The sequence below is a fragment of the Echeneis naucrates genome, chromosome 4 (genome assembly GCF_900963305.1).
Source record: "Echeneis naucrates chromosome 4, fEcheNa1.1, whole genome shotgun sequence".
Taxonomy (NCBI): domain Eukaryota; kingdom Metazoa; phylum Chordata; class Actinopteri; order Carangiformes; family Echeneidae; genus Echeneis; species Echeneis naucrates.
The window spans coordinates 20,031,205-20,053,544 of record NC_042514.1 but is presented as its reverse complement, the minus strand read 5'-3'; the positions used below and the strand labels follow the sequence as shown (position 1 = coordinate 20,053,544).

The 22,340-nt window shown below is 39.0% G+C and overlaps 1 protein-coding gene across 2 annotated transcripts in view; it reads left to right on the top strand.

Moving 5' to 3' along the window:
- Positions 1 to 22,340, top strand: part of nek7 (NIMA-related kinase 7) — a 60,215-nt gene that overhangs the window by 22,194 nt on the left and 15,681 nt on the right. For both annotated transcript variants that reach the window (XM_029499273.1, XM_029499274.1), the window contains exons 2-7: positions 818 to 905; positions 7,113 to 7,253; positions 9,683 to 9,745; positions 13,068 to 13,178; positions 17,159 to 17,267; positions 18,028 to 18,135. In XM_029499273.1, the coding sequence (XP_029355133.1) occupies positions 846 to 905; positions 7,113 to 7,253; positions 9,683 to 9,745; positions 13,068 to 13,178; positions 17,159 to 17,267; positions 18,028 to 18,135 (592 nt within the window). In that variant the 5' untranslated portion in view covers positions 818 to 845. The remainder of the gene's footprint in view (positions 1 to 817; positions 906 to 7,112; positions 7,254 to 9,682; positions 9,746 to 13,067; positions 13,179 to 17,158; positions 17,268 to 18,027; positions 18,136 to 22,340) is intronic.

Here is a 22,340-nt window from a genome sequence, read left to right as displayed (position 1 = left end):
TTGTGTCATGCATAAATGGGGCTTAAATAGGTTGCAATTGCTAGACTATATAATCATATTATGCATATTACAGTGTGCATTGGAAATGACTCTGGAGCATCTGCCAGAGTTCTTCCCACATGCATGGGCTGAGAATTGGGTTGAGAGAAGACTCAAAGAATGGATTCATGAGCTAATTGCATGTGTGGACATAATTTTTGCATCTTAATTTTTTTTTTCAAAGTTTTTGTGAATTATTAATTTAGGTAACAATTCATATTATGGCGCTGTCTGTGTTAAGTGTGGTGATAAGCCAAGCGACTACTGTTGGCGGCGCATCTTATGCAATTAGCTTGCTTCTAGGCTACATGCCAGAACATGCAATTATACAGTTCCATGGCATAAACTCACACCCAACACACTCGCCTCTGTGTGGCCCATATTTTCTAAGCAAACAGAAAATGAAGAAGAGCGGCCTAAATGCCAGTATAACCAATAATTCCCAGGAAATGTTCATTGGACAAATGCCAAGGAAATACAAAGCATTTGTTCAGATTAATGTAGCTGCGAGAGCTAAGAGGCACTCGGCACTGTGTCAAGTCCACAGGCATGACATGGATCCACTTCAGCTGAAACTGGACTCTTAACAGCAATGACCACTCAGTATCTAGGTGCTGAAGAAAACCATACATTGATCCACTTGACTGAGGTTAATTTCTATGTTAAATGTTATTGGGAAAGGTAGTTGCATTTTTATTTTTATTTTTACATTTTTGAAGTTTTAGTGCAATGATTAAATTTGAGTTGACAAACCAGAAGTTTCTGTGTGTTTTTCCAGAGGTGTCAAGGATCAGACTCCTAACACCATGGATATGGAGACGCAGCCACAAGGACAGCAAGCAGCTGTGCCAGTATTCCAACCCCAGGTAAACACACACACATACACAAAAAGCATTGTAATGTAATGTGACATATATTCTTTCATTCATTCATCTTCTACCTCTTATCTGTTTCTGGGTCATGGGGGTTGCTGGAGCCAATACCAGCTCACTCTGGGTGAGGGTGGGGTCACCCTGGACAGGTCACCAGTCCATCACAGGGCCAACACACAGAGACAGACAGAGACCAACAACCACTCACACTCACACTCAGTCCTACGGACAATTTAGAGTCATCAACCAAACATGATGTCTTTGGATCAACTCCACACAGAAAGGTCCCAGGTCCAGGAACTGAACCTGCAACCTTCTTATTGTGGGGCAATACCACTAACTACCATTCCATCATGCTGCAATATGACATATAATGTAAGATAAAGAAAACTGTCCGATAGTGGATATTTTTGTCATATTTGAAAGAGATGGTATCCTTGTGGTCTGCCTCTGCAGTTAAGGTTTCTGCCAGCAAATACTGCCATCAAAAACTTTAGCATTTCCTAATGTGTTGTGTGATATCTATTTATTTATTTATTGGAGATTATGGCATTTCAGATTCTTTCCCTATAGTTTAATTGATAAGGGAAAGAATTTAATCATTTTTGTATCCCTTGATACACATATTGTATGTAAACATATAACATAAGGTGGATCTTATGTTGTATGTCCATCCACCTCATGTGGTAGGTGGATCTGTTTAGATCTGATCTGTTTAGATCCACCTACCACCTTTATGATTTGAACTGCAAATATTCTTCATTGCACTTTTCCCCCTGCATCAGTCAAGATGTGCATTTTAATCCACCCATATTTCATAAAACTAGGCCTTGTGTGAGAAGGACAGAGAGCAGTGGATGAATGTTGAGTTATTTCTGTTCCTTTCTACCGGACCTCTGGAGGCTGGTTTAGCCTGGCCTCTCTGCATTCAATACAACTCAGGTTTTCTCCGTGCAGATCTGGTCATTGTTAGATTTTAATACCATCCTCCAACATCAGGCCCATTGATTTATTTCCAGAAGGATGTTTTTGCCTCCATAACTATTGAATAAACTTTGAAAAAAAGAGGATCATCCATATGCCCCAGAGTATTTTTTTCTTCTTTTTTTTTAGAGAAAGAAACAACACTAAGAATAGGTCTACACGCTCAGTTGTTTTTCTTGCGTTTGCAAGGGCACTGCAACATTAACACTGGAATTGCCATGGGGGTGAATTTATTCTAAGATTTGTAATTGCAAAATTAAAGATAATTGGGTTGCACACAGAAGAAAGTCAGATAAAAGCCCTAATGATTAATTTGACTTAGGCAACTCACCCCACACACACTCAGACACTAGATCTGCTGCTGAGCTCCCAGCAGTTGATTAAGTGTTGTTTTTCAGGCTTAATGATCTCTTTCTGTTTTTCAATCTATTTTTAGCAGCTTATATCAATATTAATTCAAAAGCTTACTGTTTGTGCTTAGGTTATTGGAAACAGTGAACTTTCTATGTGGCATCATGTTTTTTTCCCACTTTGATAGAGCATGTCTGAACTGATTTCACATCTAGAGATATGGAGACAGAGACTCGCTTAGTATATGTAGATGGCTGTCTAGCCAGCATCCAGATGGGTGTCTTTCAACAAGTCCTCTATCTGTTTCACACTTTCCTAAGGTTCAGTCTGCCAGGCAGAAAAAAGGGAAAAAAATCCTCTAGCCTCCTCATGAAGAAATCTGAATTGTATATGCGATGAAGGATATTCTGTATCGCTTGCAATACCATTTCTCTTGGTCCCGAAGGTATGATGCATATGCATTAGCTAAACAAGATGAGCTGGTAAGATGTGCATTTTTAATGGCACATTTGCTTTTTGAGTGAGTGGGAGGGTTGGTGAGGAGCCCCCCTCAGATCAGATCACTGCAAAGTCTGACAGACATGGATCTGTCTGTAAGTGCTGAGACAAGGTACTGTGCTTGTGGAGCAGATTGAGAGGAGAGAATTGAGAACACCTTTGGGGTGAATCCTGCTGGTTTGACTGCCTGGCTGGCTTAGTGGTTGACTGGCTGAGGATGAATATTGCATGGTGCTGCGCTCATGGGGTGCTGGTGACTGTTGAGGTTGGGAGTGAGTGCCCCTGCTTGCCAGTTGCTGTTTCTGCCTCTCCTTGTATCTCTTCCTGTCTCTTTTGGAGGATACAGCCTTCATAATCTGAATAATTTTGTTAACATTGTTTACATATATAACATTTTTGCCCACATTAGACATCTGAGATTGTATTGGTGCAGATCATTGTCCATACCTAGCTTATGTTATGTCAGACTGACTTGTTTTGTTAATTGGCTATGGAAAAACTGTGAGTTTTTTATTTGTGTCAATCAACTGAAAAGGTCTAGCATGACATATTTAAGTCAGTCTGCCTTATTTGGCATTTCCGTTGCTTTTTCATTGAACACGTTTTCCACATGTTAGGTTAAACGGTGAACGAAGAATATTAGTTTGAAATGAATTAAGGTGATGCCGACCTGGGGAATGTTACTGTTTGAGTAAAACAAAGCTGTTACACCAAAACAAGGCTGTGAATCTGTACGATTGAACTTTGAACTTCCACGAAATTGCAGGGACCTGGGGATGTAGTGGATAGAGCATGTGCCCCATAAACAGGAGGCCACAGGGTCCTTGTTGGTCGCTGGTTCTGCCAGTGTAATTTGCCTCATATCATTCCCATCTCTCTCTCCCTTTTCCTATCAAATCATGCCAGGAAAAAAAAAAAAAAAGAATAATACTAAGAATTTTTTTTTACAAACATTGAACAATCAGTGTTCATTTTAATATAATCCGTGAATTCCACTTTGAGCTAGCTCATGTGCAGAGTGAATGCGGAAACCTATATTGGATGGCCCAGAAGGGTATAAAGAAATTTTAAATCAGTGACTACAGGTAATCGCTCGTGACCTTAGAGTTAATGCAACTACATACCACAAAATGTCTAATTTCTACCTTCAGCATATGCACATACCTTTCACAGTGTTCCATTTTTTCTCCACCTGCAAGTCATTTTTTCTAAACTCAGTTTTTGGGTTCTGGCTCAGTGGAGAGATGTGGTTTCATATTTTGCTGGTTTTGTGTGGACATGCCCTGAGTTTCTGTTTCTTCATCCCTCTCGGTCTCTCCATGGGAGACAGCACCTCTCTGCTGCTGCTGGCCTTTCCGTTGGCACTGCTGGGCTGTCACATCATACCCTCTTCCCTCTGCTGCCTGTCTCCCCCCCACCCCTTTCCCCTCTCGCTATCTTCTGCATTCCCTCTTCCACTCACCATGTGTCTTGTCAGTTGTGCTTGGCAATGGTGTCATTATCGGGCAGCTCATATCACACTTCCTACGATGAGTTGTCTTTCTGCTTTTTCTCTCTCTCTCTTTTTTTTCTCCGTCTCTCTCTCTCTCTTTCTTTTTCTCTTACTCTCTCTCCCTCACTCCCCCTGTCTGTGGCACCCATGGCAATTGTGAGTCACCTTTATGCCCAAGACCTAGATCTTGCTTTACATGGCCGCCGCTTAATCTCAATTTTATAGCTTGTCTCACTGACCAAAATGATGTTAATGAAGAGAGAAGAGTAAGAAGATCAGAATCTAAAAAGAGACAACAATATTTGTTAATTTCCTTGTCTCAACCTTTAGTCACTATAGGCCTGAAGTAGTCATGCAATAATTTTTCAAAAATAAAAATTTTGACCTTTAATTGTGGACTTTGGATCCTCATACGAGTTGTATTGTAATGAATAAAAGAAAGTTCTTCATATTTTAGCTCCAACTCCTTTTTTACATGAATTATCAGGTATACCTTTGTACTTTTTCCACGTAACCCTCCCAGTTTTTTCAGATATGGACCCTGTCTCACTTAGGGTCACTCATCTGTGACTTTCTTGTGTATGTGCATTTTTGTCAGGGCTTTGTGTTTTTATGGGGAGATTCTGATTGTGTGACACCCGTGTGTGGCAGATGAGACGGCCTGTCAGTCAACTGTGGCCTTGCTGTCCTTTGAAGGCCAGGCCAGGGGGTGAAGAGGTGTCGCAAATGGCCTGTGAAGTTCACATACACTGCCCACTGCTAAACAGATTAGCTCTAATGAAGTGTCTAATGCCGGGGCCGCTGGCTGACATAATCCTGTCTGGCAGCCGGGCCCCTTGGCTGCCAAAAAAGCCGCCCTCCCTCCAGCCCTCTCTTCCGCCCTCACACGGCCTCTGCTGCCACCCAGGGCGACTCAACATGGGGAGGTGCCCACTGTTAATGATGCTGGACAGTGCGCGATCTGACATGCAAATGTAGGTCATTGCATATGTAAATGTGTGATTACGGGGCTTGCATGCCAGGACACATTAGCAAGACTGTGCTCTCAGCAGGCGGTTGTCACAGCGCTTTAGAGGCTCATGCTAACATTTGTCAAGCTACCACGCAGCGAATGAAAGCAATGCCCTCTTGTCTCCTCGCTCTTGCTCCCACTCTCACTCTTATCTAGGGGATTATTACAAAAACATGACAGAATATGTCCACTCTTTAAATATGACACTCCTTGTTGATATAGGCTTGCACTGACCATCTCTTTAGGTAATAGTATTTTAAATCAGTTTATCATCTTTTGTGGAACAATTTGTTATGTTTTGAAAGTAGTGTTACAGGAGTTATTATTGCTCCTATTGGAATGAGACTGTCAAACAAAACTTTGTTGTATTTTATTTGCAGTGACAATAAACTATAAATGAAACTTAACTATATAAGTGTTTAGTGGTCATTGCTACCAAAGTGCTACTGCATTTCCTCAGAGCTCTGAATGATGATGTCATAATGATATGCGCAGTGTTAAATGGACAGGGTATTTCACTGGCTCACATTCCTTCATTTTGCTGCCAACTAAGACATTTTTTTTTTAATTTTTAAAATGGTTCATTATCACATTTTTTCCAAGGTTTTTTTTTTTCATTTAGTAATGAATCAGTGTTCTTTAATTGAAAATCGATCATTGCTACTACAACAAATCCACCTAACAAACATTGAACATCGTTGAATTTTTATTTTACAAATTAAAGTTTAGGTTGATTAAAATAATCCTAAAAATAATAATGAAATTAAAGTTTCTTTGTCGTCCTTATTATAGGGTAGACAGCTGAGAAAATCCTGTATAGCCTCGGGCCTGCTCATGGTAACTCTGTCAATCTGTGAAACACAAGTGAAGCACAGAAGTGTTATGACACTCCCTTCTTGTGTGTTTTAGTCCTTTGGAAATTAATTTTTGACCTTCTTTCTCTTGTTGTATTCTTACTATTTGTCCTAAGTTGCTAGCCCCTGAGCTACTCCCACAGCTACACTGGCAGAAGCCCTTGTGACATGGGGCATTCTGATATCTGTCACCTTCTATTCGCTCCTGCCAAGTCTTTGTACAAGTCAACCAAAAGGCTGGAAAGGTCATGCAGCCTGCTCTGTGCTGTTTTTCACACATCATATCCAAGGGGCTCATTCTGGCTTTTTTGTAGTGTTTTTTTGGTGTGTGTGTCTGAAAAGTGGATGATGCTCCTGCGATCATATGACAAGGAAGCTTGTTTCCTGTGATCCAGTGTCAGACTATCAGTTATATAATTTAGCAAATCTGCAGCAAGACTAATTTGGATTCCTGTGAAACTACAGTCAACTTACTGTTCTTCGTATACTTAAAGGATGTCAGTGCGCCATATAACCCGCAGAACAATACCCAAGGCTCGGCTGCCTTACTAGCAGATTTAAGATAAAGTACAAAATTGTTTATCCACATATGAAGTGAGTAAAAAAGAAAAAAAAAACCCTATATTTTTAGAAATCAAAAGTTGGTGGTCTATCTTTAGGCTATGCAGTAGCACAGCAGTGGTGTATTGCAGCAGTTAAATGTTAAATGACATTAATCTAGACCTTTCTCAGCATTACACATCAGCCTAATGGCAGTCAGAAGCTTCTCAGCAAAACAAATTCCAGAAGCTAGGCCTGACCACAGATTCATCCACACCCTTCATCCCTTGGCTCTTTCAATAGTTGCACTTCACTGGAGCAGTTGCACTTTATTTGCACACTGCATGGTAACCACAAAATGTCAGTTAATCATTATATTTTTTTCTTCTGCATGTGCATATGTGTGGATATGCTTGAATGTGCATACATATGTTTGTCATTGTAAATGGATGTTTTTTTTTTCCTTTCAGAAACCTCTTCAGCCAGATATGGGCCATAATTCACTGGCTAATTTCCAGATTGAGAAGAAGATTGGTCGTGGGCAGTTCAGTGAGGTGTACAGGGCGAGGTACTTGCTAGACAACACGTCAGTGGCCCTGAAGAAAGTTCAAGTAAGGCACAATCCTGTGGAAAGCAATTGAAGCCAGTAGTTACAGTACAAGTGAAGTTTCAAAATGTTGCACTCAAGCCCTCCATCTCACCTGTATATAGGTTATTGGGCTGTAAAGTGGCAGAACACAAAGTTCAAGATCAGAGTTGATGAGTGCTGAGTCTCTTTGCGTGTAAACGTTGCCAATACTGCTTACCCAATAACCGCTGAAGCTCCTCCTCTGGCATTCACGTCACCACAAAAACTTTGCATCACAAGCTTCATGGCATGAGTTTCCAGGGCTGAGCAGCTGCATGCAGAGCTTACATCACCAAGCACAATGCCAAGTGTTGGATGGAATGGTGTAAAGCGCGATGGTGTCAAGTGTGGTGAAGGATGGATAATGCTATGAGGTGTTTTTTTTTTTTTTTGGCGTTGGCCTTAGTTCCAATTGAGGGAAATCTTAATTATTCATCTTACCAAGACCATTGGATGCAGGTGGCCCAATAGTTGTCCATGTAGTAACCTTTGCATTATTACTACATATATTAATTATTTTCTTTTTCTTTTTCCCCAGGAGGATGTAGAAATGCAAAGTAATATTTTTTCTTTTGTTTTTTGTCATTGCATCCTCCAATCAGTAAGATTCAAAAATGGGGGAATTGCAAGAGGCGGTGGTCTTAACAATGCATCTTTTATGGTGTTGAAGTTGAGGACCTTAAAAGAAAAAAACCCATCCAAAGTCCAATTTAAAGCCATTACAGACATAAAACCTCCCAATGTAAAAAAGTTAATGATGAGTATCATTAATCAACATTCGCTCATAGCTCTAATGTAAGATGACATACTTCTAAATTATTACAGTGTTATTGTTTCCGTTCTGAGAATTTGATTTATTGTTTATTGTTTATTGATTGAGTGTACAAATTTCCTCATTGTACTCATTGCTCAGAGAAGGCTATAATTTATTAGAATTTTTATTTTTTTATTGAGTGTACCATACAAAGTTAATTGACTGCACTCTAGCTTACTGTATTTGATCAGCTATTGAGTAGATAAGTGCAATGATTAGTCTTATTTAGTATTAGTATTATTTTTTTATTTTAAATTCAATAAATCCACCCTGTATTGTGCGTCGTTGGTAAAACTTGTCACAGTAGTTGGTTTTAGATCTTCATTCATTCATTTTGAGATATATATATATATATTTAATTTATGCAGTTAAACTGAGGAAGCAGCCCTCTATTTCTCAGTTGTTGGCATTTTCAAGAAGCGACACCAGTGTTAGCTCTTGTCCTGTTTTCTTCCCTCTTTGAGTGCATGCTGCAGGTGAAGCCAGAGCGTGTAGAGTTTCTTTGCCATTTCTGTGCATCCTCTGCTTCCTTAGCCATGAGGAAGTTGAATTTCCCACAGGATAAATAAAGTATCTATCTATCTATCTATCTATCTATCTATCTGACAAGGTCAGGGTCAGTACTGTAAGTGTGAATCATCCATTCCAAAATGAACTAAAATCCAATCAATATAAGATCCTTTACAATGTTCTTTATGCCCAATAGACTGTGGTGATGTACATTAACTTTGTTTAACGTCAAGCTACGACAAATTGTTATGGAGCTCTAGCATATTCTGCACGAGTGAATATATTCACAAATATTGAGCAGAACTAATTTGGCTTTAATCTTACATTGCCCTTGTCTTTTTTACATATTAAATCTTGATGTGGCATCTGTGGTAACATTACAGAAAGATTTAGGAAAGCCAGTCCGTCTTGGCTAGATCGTCTTCTGAAAAGATGGTGAAGATGAAAATGCAATGGTTCTAACGAGTAAAATGAACAAAGTCACTGAATGTTAGTTATAACTATAGGCATGTGTATGTTAAGGAAGCACAGAATACAGCTTTGGAAATGGCGACAGGTAGGCCAGCTAATTATTGTATCCAGCTCAAACTGAATGATTGGACATACTGTCAGCATTTAATTTATTCAATGCCACTGAGATTTTGCAAGAATATAAAGAAATATAACAAAAATGGTTCTCAAACTGATGACTTACTCCATTTTAATAACATACATGTAATTAATAATTGCAATTAAGTGCAATATGCCTATCTAGTCTACTCTGTTGTCACAGGGTGCCTGCACTGCTCATGGTGAATGTGCATACACATTTACTGACTTCTGACATACATAAATAAAATTAGGCAGGTATGCTGCCCTTGAGCATGTAAACGCATATACACACCTGAAGCACCCACTGATACTTGCAATGTGAAACACCTGTTGTTACTTCAATGCCACCCGCAACCTTGTTTTTTTGTTAAGTGTTTTTCTTTTTCAGTCTGTGTTTTTTACATCCATCCATCTTAGCAATCCTTGAATATGTCATAACTCTCCTCTCTGCCCTCTCTTGCTTTTTCTCTCTCTCCCCCCTTTTGATCTCTTGATAGATATTCGACTTGATGGATGCCAAAGCTCGGCAAGATTGCATCAAAGAGATAGATCTCCTTAAGGTAAAGAACCAGAGAAGACTGAGACGGTGTCATGTCCTGTGCTCTGTTCTCTTAAGGTGCCTCAGCTGAGACCTTCCACTACAGGAAAACAATTGATCTGCACCAGACAGCTTAGATTTGCTGTTTGTGTGAAGGCACATGCACATGTATGCACACTCCCTTGCATGGTTATGAATGCAGAAGGGTGTTTGTGTATTTGTGCACACAAGTAAAAACCTGAATGGATATGTGTGTGTGACTGTGCAGTATGTGTGTACTGTGCAGTACAAAGTGCTACATCCCTCCAGGCTCACATTGACTTTTTTATGCCAAAAATATTGTTTTATATCTGTTTGTAATGTTTAAAAGTGGGCAACTGAGCATCAGTCTGAAAATTTTGCAGTCTTCCTTCCTTAAGTGTCCTTAATTTTTTTTTTATCTTGCTTTAATCTTTCTTTATTTCACTTTTCAGTAAATAAATTACATCTTAATATGCATCAATTTGCTCTTTAACACTAATAACCAACTAATGATAGTTTCAATGTTTCCCCCTGCCTGCAAAATTGCACATATATGTCAAAAGTTGTGTGAGTTGTGTGCGTTTTGAATGTATACATTTGTATTAATGCATCTCTCTAGGTGTTTCCCTCCGTATATGCAGCCTTTCTATATATGTGTGTGTGTGTGTGTGTGTGTGTGTGTGCATGCACGCACGCACACTGTGCTGTTTGTACACAGATCCACCCTCACATGTACACATTACAAGAAAACAAAACTAATTAGTTTGTGTCACTCAAACACTTCAGTGATGCTCATACTTGAATCCAACGACTGGGATACAGGTGACACCCTGTAGAGAACTGTAAACTGATTTTCAGATTACAGTAGCCCCCCCCCCCCCCCCCCCCCCCCCACAAAATACCACACACACACACACACACACACACACCTTATTTTTCTCCCTCAGGTTTTTGTTCCCTACTTTTCATCCTGTAAGATTATTGCCAGTGAACATGGAAGTTATGCCTGATGCTGTGCTACCAAGGCAGCCTAATAAAGGACTGTGTAGGAGAGAGAGACAGTCCTTCTGCCTTATTCCTACTAGACAGGCCAACGGGAGACAAAGCCAAATCAGAATAATGAGAAGCGCACTGGCATGGGCCAACTAAAATGACACACATACATTTGCATTGACACAAACACACATGTCCGTGTATAGTCACACGGGCTCAGTCATGGCCTTTCAACAATTGGCCTATTTGTTTGTTTGTCTGTCTGCCTGTGTTTGTCTGCTCATTCATCTGTATTTTCCTGTTCTGGCATGATGATTTCAACTTGAGAATCTCACTTCTCTCTGTCCTTTTGTCTAAATCCATGCTGCTAGGAATGTTGGCTGCTCCCTGCCAATCTGCTTGTTTCACCATTCTTTAAACCCCACAGCTATGTATTCCTCTTGCTTGTGGTTACTATCAAGACTGGATTGTGTTCTGTAGACCAATTATCTGCCCTAATTAGCAGTGAAGAACTGGAATGATGTGTGTATGCTTGCTTTTCTGTGTTTTGTGTCTTATAGTATTAGTGTAAAACTGTGTGGTGTGTGTGTCTGTGTCTCTCTGTCTGGGTTCTGTATCTGATTAGATTATACAAGTGGTTTATTGACAAGACAAAGGAAGGGCAGCGACCAGCTTTATTAAAACCTGATACACACTATAAATTCTCTTTAATATTTAGGTCTGTTCATGAGCAATATAATTCTTTTGCAAGTTTAGCTTTTTTTTTTTTTTTGCCATCATCCCAATTTCTACCAGCTTCTTCAAAAAATGTCATCAGCTATTATTAAAATGAAATTAGATAGTTAATTTTGTTTAAACAGATTGAATTAGTCAGCAGCTTGCTCGATGTAACACATCACCCGCTTACCAAATACACCATATGGTTTTGCATGTTTGCGTGATTACACACCCTAGAGGGTTTCAAACAGCATGTGTATTTACAAATTATCACCAAGAATCTATATGATATTTCCCAATGAATAATCATTCCATTGTGGTAGGCTCCTTTCCACCACTTACATAACCATCTGCTGTGAACATGACTCTTAATTTCTTACTATCATCCACCTGAGATTCAAGTTGTGGAAGGGAAGTTGGTTTGGATGGATGGAGGAGGGGACTTGTTTTCACTCCCTGCTACAGTGTGGAGTAATGCCATACTGCAGTTCAACCAAGAATACATCTGGCAAGAGAGAGCAAAAGCAGGGTGAAGGAAAGATGCAAACGAGAAAGGGAAGGAGACAAAGGGAAAAAAAGAGGGGATAGTGTATGCACAGATAAAGTGAAAGTGTTGTGTACTGTACTGTGCTCTCCTCATCATCCATGAACATGCACGAAAATGTCTTTAATCACAGCAGAAAAAGCCGAGCACAGCTGAACAGAGGATGCCTATCACACATCTCTGTCTGCTTGCATCACAGCTCCCACCCCAACCCCCCAACATTGCCACACCATACAGCTCCATGTCTCCAGCTCTTCACATATCGCTTTTTTACACCTTATCCCTCTACCGCGCTTTTTTTTTTTTTTTTTATATTCTCACCTTTGTTCTCTTTCCGTACTTATTCACCCTGCCCTGGCGCCATCATTCCTTTAGCTTGTCTGTGTCACTGTGTCATTTGTCTCTTTCCTGTCATTGCGCCTCCTTCCCTCCCCCTTTTCTTTGTTGCTCTGGATGGATAGAGACCTTTTGCTTACTACAGGGAATGCTGTTCTCTGCCTTATTGACCAACTAACAGGAAGGAATCTCAGCCAGAGATGAGAACAGGGTGCTTGTTTTTCTGACTGCCAGTCATGTCAAACTGTCAAGCGTATATCCGTGTGTCTGTGTCTCACACATAGATTGTTGTCATCCCAGACAGACGAGTTGTTTGTCACACTTGGGGACAAAACCATCTCATTAGGTCCTCACTTGCCAAATATGGATTCAACAGTTTTATTTGAATTGATTGTGAAAGTATAGTTGAATTCTTTTTGGGTGGCTGTTTTTGCCTTGATTCTCAAAAGAGACAGGAAGTACAAGAGATGTTAGGACAGACCCTTTGTGGTATATTCTCTACCAGGTGAGCCACTGGGTCATCCAATATGAACTTCTCTTATTTGTCAGCTGGTGGGCTGTTTAGATCTAAATTGTCTATTCTATTGTGCATAGTTTTCACAGGAAGGAATTTTCACTTTTCAGAGAGGCACTGTGACACTTATGTATATGTCAAGAGCCACTAGCATCTTGTGTTTGTATCTTTATTCTTGCATTTCTTTATGTTTCTATGAAATGTGTTTTTCTCCCACAGCAATTGAACCATCCCAATGTGATAAAGTATCATGCATCTTTTATTGAGGACAATGAACTAAACATAGTGTTGGAGTTAGCAGATGCTGGGGATCTCTCTCGCATGATCAAGGTAAGGAAATCAACAGAACAGCTGCCCTCCTAGCACACACTCCTTTGTCAGGCGGGAAATGCGCAGTTGATTAATTTGTATGGCTGTAAAAACAATGATTTGACTTGACTCAGATTTTATTAGGATTGAAATTTTGGTGCCAACTTTTGTACTTTTTAATTTCATAGTAGAGATGTGCAATTTGAGTAAAATTTTAGAACATGGATCATTCATCAATATGTGCAATTATTAAGACTCTGCTTTTTACTGTGGAAATTAACTTGGTTTTATTCCTTATTTACTCGGACACAATTTCACTTTAGTATTCAACATTCTCATGCCCAATTAACCAGAGATGTAGTCATCACAAAAGAATTCCTATCTCACACTTGGTATGAGACAGTAATGTAGGGAAGCAACAAACTGCTGGCTGACATGGCTGAAGGATTCGTGACAAGGGGTCAGTACTGTAAGTGTGAATCATCCATTCCAAAATGAACTAAAATCCAATCAATATAAGATCCTTTACAATGTTCTTTATGCCCAATAGACTGTGGTGATGTACCTTAACTTTGTTTAACGTCAAGCTACGACAAATTGTTATGGAGCTCTAGCATATTCTGCACGAGTGAATATGTTCACAAATATTGAGCAGAACTAATTTGGCTTTAATCTTACATTGCCCTTGTCTTTTTTACATATTAAATCTTGATGTGGCATCTGTGGTAACATTACAGAAAGATTTAGGAAAGCCAGTCCGTCTTGGCTAGATCGTCTTCTGAAAAGATGGTGAAGATGAAAATGCAATGGTTCTAACGAGTAAAATGAAAAAAGTCACTGATTGGTAGTCATAACTATAGGCATGTGTATGTTAAGGAAGCACAGAATGTGTAGATGTGTGTCAAGTTGCCCTCAGTCTATTCATATTCATTCATATCATAGGAGCAGGGTCGGCAGTGATAACATCCCAGGCTTGCCCGGTTATTCGTCTTTTAGTTAGACCAAATCCTGAGTTATTATAAAAACCTGCCAGTATGGCAAATTAGTAGTGTGCGTATATAAAAAGCCTCGTCTTCTCCAATGCATAAATGATGGTGCAGCATTGGCACTGCTCGACAAGCTGTTTGCAGTCATTCTGAGCAGTTCCACAGTCACATAGTTCAACACAGCAAATTAGAAGCGACAAGGATTAGAGGTACAAGAGAGTGAACATGGCAGGCTTGGCACACACACACATATGCACACTGATGTACATTCTGTGCGGACAGACACTTGCAGTGAATGCATACATGGACTGTTTACGCAAAGAATGTGCAGACACAACCATGGAAACAGACTCAATGCAAAGGCTGCCCTGGTAAACTGCTATTTTAGTTAAGCTATCGCGGAGCATTCAGACTGTACCCTCTCCTTATGGCTGCTGACAGCACACAATCACACATACATGTATGTACAAATCTCTGCTCTACACCATTTGTCTCCTGCACAGTCCTAAATGATTTGTTTTCCTAATGTAACAGTGGCAGTCCAGAGGTGCATGCCAGGGCTTGGCTCCTACTTCTTTGACTGTAATATGAAGTAAACACATTCATACAGTGTTCCATATGTAAAACAGAACCCCCACCCCATGATGCATGAATTTAAAATTTTTTATTCTTTTTGATTTTTTCTCTTCCATGCAGCCCTCTCTCCTTTCTCTCTTCCTCCCTCATTCTCTATTATGCTCTCTCTGACCATCTCAGAATTCAAATGAAATCAAATGGTCCTTGATTTGCATGCACTTACAGAATATTGCATGTGCAGTGTGTGCTGTTAAAGGCATGGAGCAGAGGGTGGTAGTGCTGTTGGTGGGGGCCTATGCGCTCCCCCATTGACATCAAACAGTCCTCTGATATGGAAATGGGAGGGCAAGGAAAGAATGGCTCCTCACTGATGCTTTGTTTGGATGTAGGCCAAGGTCTGTCCCTCCCTCTCTCCACCTAAATCTATCGCTTGCTTTCTCTCACACCTTTCCTCATTTTATCTCCTTCCTTCATTCCATTTCTCCATCCAGCTCTTTCTATGTTTTCTTTCTCTCTTACATTGTTTACTAGACTCATGGGTTAGAATTAGTTACAGTCCTGTCCTTTCTCCTTGTTGAACTCTGACCTCAGTTGGGTTAGTCTGTTTTTATGACAGATAAACCTACTGCTCCAACTACAATATACTTAACCTTAATATAGCCCACTGAATATTGTAGCCTCATTATGAGAACACCCTGGAGAGAGGAAGGTTATGCAGGAACAATTACATTTACATTTTCTTGTCTCACACACATTTTTTTTAAATAAAGTGACTCACAAGTGAGGGACATCAGTACACCTTCAGTGTAGTAGATTGGTGGTGCATGTATTAGATACTACATACTACATGAATACTATTAAATTACAGGAGATCGTAGAGAAATGCATAGTGCTAGTTTTTTTTAGATTGGGGTTCTGCTTTTTTTAAATGAGTTATTAAGAACTTCTTGAACAGAGCGGGATGGTGTTATTATGTGGTAATATTTCTTAGACCAGCTTAAAAACCTTCTTTCTTACATATGCATAGAAATAGAAGTGCTGTTACAAGGCGATGATTCTCTTTATGAGCATGGTCAAGTGAGGGCTTTTTGAACATTACCTGAAGCAGTTGGAAATGTTCCTCAAGCCAGTGAAGTATGTATCACATGTGGCTGCTGGCACAGTGGTGGGAGACAAAGCTTTAAGGAGGTTTTGGAGGAATGGGGTCCAGTGTACATGTCACATGTAACTATTATTGGTCATCAATTTTGAGATTGTTCTCAGTCAGAGGGATGATGAGGTGATTCGGCTAGAGGGCTCAGTGAGGAGGGTAGGGAAGTACTAAGAAGTACTGGAGGAGGTGGAGAAAGACAAGGGTTGTGTAGTGAATGGTGTGCCTATCTCCAGAGACCAGTTATCGCTGTTGGGTTTTGATAATTGGTAGCTGATGGCCACTACCTCCTTGGTAGAGGTACAAAAGAGATTCCAGGCAAGGACTCTACATCTCTTACAGCACACACATGCTTTCAAAATGATAGATGAAGCAAATAGTTGTAGTGTCACAATGTTATAAATACTTACAATACTTACCATCTATAATATTTATTTGTTAAGTATTGGAAATGTATTAAGGTTATTTTTATCAATTTTAGTTTATTAGTATTAGTATTAATATTCCAGGATTTGTTCATTTTAATGGGCTGACTTACATAGCTACCTCTACGTTGATCCCATAAAATATTTCTCTTGCTGTACTGTTGGCTAAGTCTTTCTACCGTGGGGCCCTGGCTCAAGCCTTTTGCAGAATTCTCTTTGTAGCCACATTTCTAACATCTTTACACACCTCTGTTTTGAGGAAGTTCTTATCATCGTTGATTTTAGTCATTGTGGATCAATAGGTTACTATGCATAAGCTGAAGCTTTGTCATCACTGTGGCTATTCTGGAGAGGGACCAGAGTCTTGGTGACCCAGAACAACTAATTCAGCCCTCCAAAATAAATAAATAAATACATAAACTGAAAAACAACTGGAACCACTGTGCCACTAAAAGCTGTATTTAACAAAGGAGCTGTGTGCCAGATGGCAGAGGTTTAGAAGGTACCACAAATTTTTTCTCTCTGTTCCTGAGAGTGCATGTGCTTTTCATTGTAGGCCATAGGGAAAATTAGATGGAGCTTGGTTAGGCAAGGGACCGACTAAGAGGAGCGTGGTCTGGGTTGCATTAAGAATGGAGTCACAGAGCTAAGGACTGAAGCCAGGGATGGATGCTGTATAAACACATGCAGACATAAACACTTTGCTACCATCTTAAAATTGTATTCCGTACCACACAAGACTTTTTCCCATCACTCTTAAAATATTTTGTTTTCCTGCTTTAAGGTATGCTCACATACTTTGATTTTCTAAGTGTGCTCTTGTGTTCTTGTGTGCATGTGTGCGTGCTTGCATTAACTTTACAGCATTTTAAGAAGCAGAAAAGGCTTATCCCCGAGAGAACGGTGTGGAAATACTTTGTCCAACTCTGCAGCGCCCTCGAACATATGCACTCCCGGAGAGTCATGCACAGAGGTAGTGTTAATGCGCACACACTGTACTTAAGCATACACCTAGTATATGTATAGGTGGAATTGACTCTTTTATTGGAAGTACAAGAAAATGTGTATATAAAACTGACAGAATTTATATAGTATTTTTAATCAGGACTATTTCTCAATTGAGAGAAATTGAGGTACCCTTCATGTTTTAAAAACACACTGAACAACCATCCCACATGTGACAGGCTTAAGTGTAGAGGCTAAACAACACATTGACCAGAGAACACAGTGTTTATAGACCCAGATGCTTTCAATAGGGCCTAATCAATTTAAGTCATGTACATATGCATATAGGCTACTTCACTTCACACGTGTCTACATGTCCATTGGACTGACTAAGGGCAGAGGGACACTAATGAACCCTAAGCTCTGAGTTTTAATGGTCACTTGGAGAGACAACCAATTCAAAAGCCACTTACAATTATGTGAGAACAGTAAATTTTAAAGTCACGTGTAGGTCAGATTGACTTAGCTTACTTACCAGAAAAGGCAACAGAAATAGTTTTCTAATGGCCACATTTATTTAAATATTTTTTTTTCAGTAATATGTTTGCTGTGTTAATGTATTTTATGGTTTTCTTTTTGTTCATCATCATACCACAGGAGCTCTGAAATTCAGTCACTTATATAGCATTCATATTAGCTGTTTAAACAAGTGAGTTAGAGCAAGTACATCAAAACCCTCTCCTGTGTTTTTCCCTTTATCTGACTCATCACCACTTTTTTGTCTCCAGATATCAAGCCAGCCAATGTATTCATTACAGCCACAGGAGTAGTGAAACTAGGAGACTTGGGATTGGGAAGATTCTTCAGCTCCAAAACAACCGCCGCTCATTCGCTAGGTAGTTTATAAGCACACACACACCCCTACACACACACTAACATGCATGCACGTCCATAGAGGCCCCCCAGTAATTACCCAATGTTGGATGTGTTTCATAGGTATGCTGAACCTAGAGCTATGTATCGCATAGTCATGCTGCCTCTTCATGGCTGTGCCCAACTTCTTCATAGGCTACTTAGCCATTTCCTGTTGCCTTGACCTTTAACCCTAACACAAATGAACACTGGTCAGAGGCGGTTGAACCACAGCTCTGATTGTGACTGTGTACCATTTAAAAAAAAAAAAAAAAAAAAAAAAAAAAAAAAAAGATGACCAACTTTACAATCAAGGTTATAAGTGAGTGTGTTTAAGGAATTTAAGTAACTTAAAATTTTTCTTTCAAAATAGGTAACATTGTTATTGCTAAAGCTTAACTATTTAGGATTCAAGCCTGTACATGATACACTTAAAGTAATTATTGATTTTCATAAGGAACAGATGTTTCTGCCACTTCAAATTTCTTATCAGGGAAAACCTGTAACATGTCAATTTATTGAAGGCATTCAGTTTAACACATATACATAAATTTAAAGACACATATCTAAGTCATTGTTAAAGGTGTCAGTGCATAAAACATAATCTAATTTCTTAACAATTTCAGTCTGTTCCTTACCTACCTGTTTTCTGCATCGTTCTATTGATTAACATATCATTGCATTAGCGACAGAGTCAGAGCATGATGGATATATTGTTATGAGCCTGGATTGACACATTGTTCAATTTTTCTATACTAATTAGGGCGTACATCATTGCTCAAGCAATCAATAATAATAATAATACTTCAAACAAAAAAAGGATTGAAGCATTGTACGTGCTTTGCTACAGTAATTACTGATGCACAATGTATCTATATTCAGTGGCATGATCATAGATAAGATAGAGCAAAGCCAAGAAATGACAGGAAAGAAGTAAAGAGAAGATGTTTAAAAACAAGAACACTGCAGTGCATCTGCTAAAAAATGGAACTTGTAAAACCATAGCAGCACCTTTTCAATGATGCAGCACATGAACTGAAATCACTCAAGTCCACAGAGTGGAGCCGATATAAGGTGACACAATGTAACATAATGCACACGTTATAATTTAATGTGATTGCTAATCAAGGTGAATGCTTGTAAGAACTTCGAGTAATTGTAGTTATTTGTAAAGGTTAGTTCCGAAAGAGATTAGTTATTGATGGCTAGTGATGAGATTATTAAATGTAGTTAAAAGAAACAAAAATAAAATGCTGCTATAATTGCATTAGTATTATTTTTATTTGTTTGCTTCAGAAGACACTGAAGTTGAATGCAATGAATGGGTTTAGTGTTGGTTTCAAAAAGGATGTCCAGGAACAAAAGCTGATTGAAAAACTGATTGTTCAATTTTAGATACATCTCATTTTTGTTAATTTACAAATTAAATTTGTTACATAATAAGACAAAATAATTTGTTCGATTAACTGATGAAATAAAGGATGAATAGATTGTAAAATAAATAACAATAATTACAATTAGGGGTGCAGCCCCCTATTATTTTGCAAACTATTCTATCATCACATCAATCTTAATTATGTCATACAGTACAGAACAGTCATACAGTGTTAATTTGCGTAATGTTCATTGGTTAAAAAAAATTAATCTGTTATCAAGTTATTTCGCTAATTTGTGTTTTGGTTGAACTCCTTCAGTAGCAGTCCACAGAATCACAGAAATATTTCTTGATGCATGCTGTATATAATTAATTTTGCTTTAATAACATAGTAAAATGAAACAATGATACAATTATCATAGTTTAAATTTGTATTTTAATTTCTCTACTAACATATTAAGATGTTGAATATTGCACATAAAAGAAGTCTGTACAGATCATTGTGATGCAAGAGGTTACACTGGTTTCAGTTTGGCCTATTGAGGTACACAAAGGTGCTATTCCATATCCCATCTGCAATTAAGCTGCTTCATCGATTGGAAAATGTAGTAAAAGAAATTATTCCATAGATGAATACAAATGCTGTGATTTACACTTCCCTCTGTCAAGCTGTTAGTACCACAAACTGCACGCTATTCTCCGCCCCTGTGCGGCAGCTGCCCAGCCCTTAAGAAAGTGTGAATCACATGATCAGGTCAACAGAATCAACTATACAGCCTGCAGTGCAAGCAGAGCAGGGTGAGAGCATCTGTGATTGCTCATTAAATGTTGAGTCCACAGCACCCTCTTAAGGCTGACAGAGGATAGGCCACTCTGCAAGGAGAGGGGTCAAAAGGAATACTGTAATCATTGGCCCACAGCAATCAAAACGTATTTGTTCATCTAGACAGATCACAGTGTAATATTTCTTCCAACACTTATGTACTAATAATATAACTTCTTATGTTATTTTTTTCTTTTATATATATATTTATTTAATTTATAACTGTTACATTGTCCATGAGATTAGAAATACAAATGCTGAGGTATTTTAACTTGATGTCATACCACAGAAACTGATGATAGCGTTGCTGGCAGAACAGAGTGTGTCATTCCACCCTCTATCTCTGGCTTATTCTTTATGACTTCCTGCTATTTATTATTTTCTTTGTCACCTTCTTTTTTGTTCCTGTTTTTTTTTTTTTTTTTTTTAATCTTGCTTGTCTTCACATCACCTTCCCTCTGTCCCTCCCTCTGGTACCTTGACTTTTAGCCAGACAGAAAGACAAAGGTGAGAGAGAGAGAGAGAGAGAAAGAAGGTGTGAGAAAAAGTACAGTTGCACAATGCAAGGGAGCTCACACAGTGTGTGAGAGTGAAGAGAGGGAGGAGACAGCAATATGTCAGAAAAAGAAAGGAGCATAAGAAATAGAAGAATGCGTGACAAAGAAGCAGAAAAAGAAAGGCAGAGTGTCAGGTGCAAGAAAAGAGAATGTGACAGAGTGGCAGAAAAAAAGAGGAGAAAAAAGAAAGCGAAAAGAAAGGAAAAAAGTTTGGTGAAGCAGAGTAAGAGGAAAGAAAATGACAATGAGAGAAAAATTGAAGAAAAAAGGGAAGCAAGAGTGAAAGAGAGGGATAGAAAGAAAGAATGTGAGGAAGAGCTGTGTGTGTATATGTGGAAGTGTGTGTGTGCTTGCATGTCCAATCGTGTGCCAGCGTGGTTCTGTAATGAGCCGAGCCACCCAGCTGAACAGAGGAGCACGGTGGTGGAGCTGAGATGGAGGTCCAGGCTTACTGGCTGTCAGCAAGGCTTTCAAGTCAGCTGCCTGCAGTTACACACATACACACACATAGACACACAGTTTTTTATTTCATACACTTTTGCACACACTGAGAGACAAAGACTCTTTGTTCCCTATGAAGATATAAGTTGAGCTACATATATACATTAATATAGGCGTGAATGCCTATATAAAAACACACACATGCAAAACCAAATAATCATTCAATTAGATTTGTAAAATGCAGGCACACCAACAGACGGACACAATCATTGTCACATATCTGAGAAATAAGAAAAAAAATACACAGGCATGCTAAAAACAGCCACTGCACTGTCTGCTTTCCAGTGCTGAGGATGGGTGCAGTTACAGCAAGAATTTGATGAAAGAGAAAAAGGGCAAAAAATAAAAGCATAGTAAAAGAAAAGCTGATACAGTCATTAAAGGACATAGATACTTGCCAAATGGCAATGAGTAGTACAATATACCTGCAATTAACACTTATAATGAGAAAGGTGTGAACAATGAGTATCTGGGGAAAGGAAGGATAAGAAAAACGGAGTGGGAGAGCAACCAATATGGAAGTAGAATGACCTTGTAGAAGCTGATGCTGGAAAAAATATGCATCTTTCAACATGCTAATATAAAGACTTGGTCATCATATAACAGAAGCAAGGGAGTTGTGAAACAGAGAGGAAAAGGCAGAGAGCCAAATGGGGGATGAGGGCTCAGCATGTAGAAAACCAAACAAATTATTGGGAGAATATTAGGGAATACAAAGAATACCATTCTGGCTGTGCTGATACCTGTATATTTTGTCTTTTGATTTTTTTTTAAATAAATTTTAAAAAAGCCCCATGTATCTGGATGAGAAATTAACCTTTCAGATTCCATGACAACACAGCAAGGTAAAGTGTTAATAGAACACATAAAAACAGATTACACCGTTAAGCAATACTAATAGAAATTGTGCCAAGTCTGTGCAATGAAATCAAT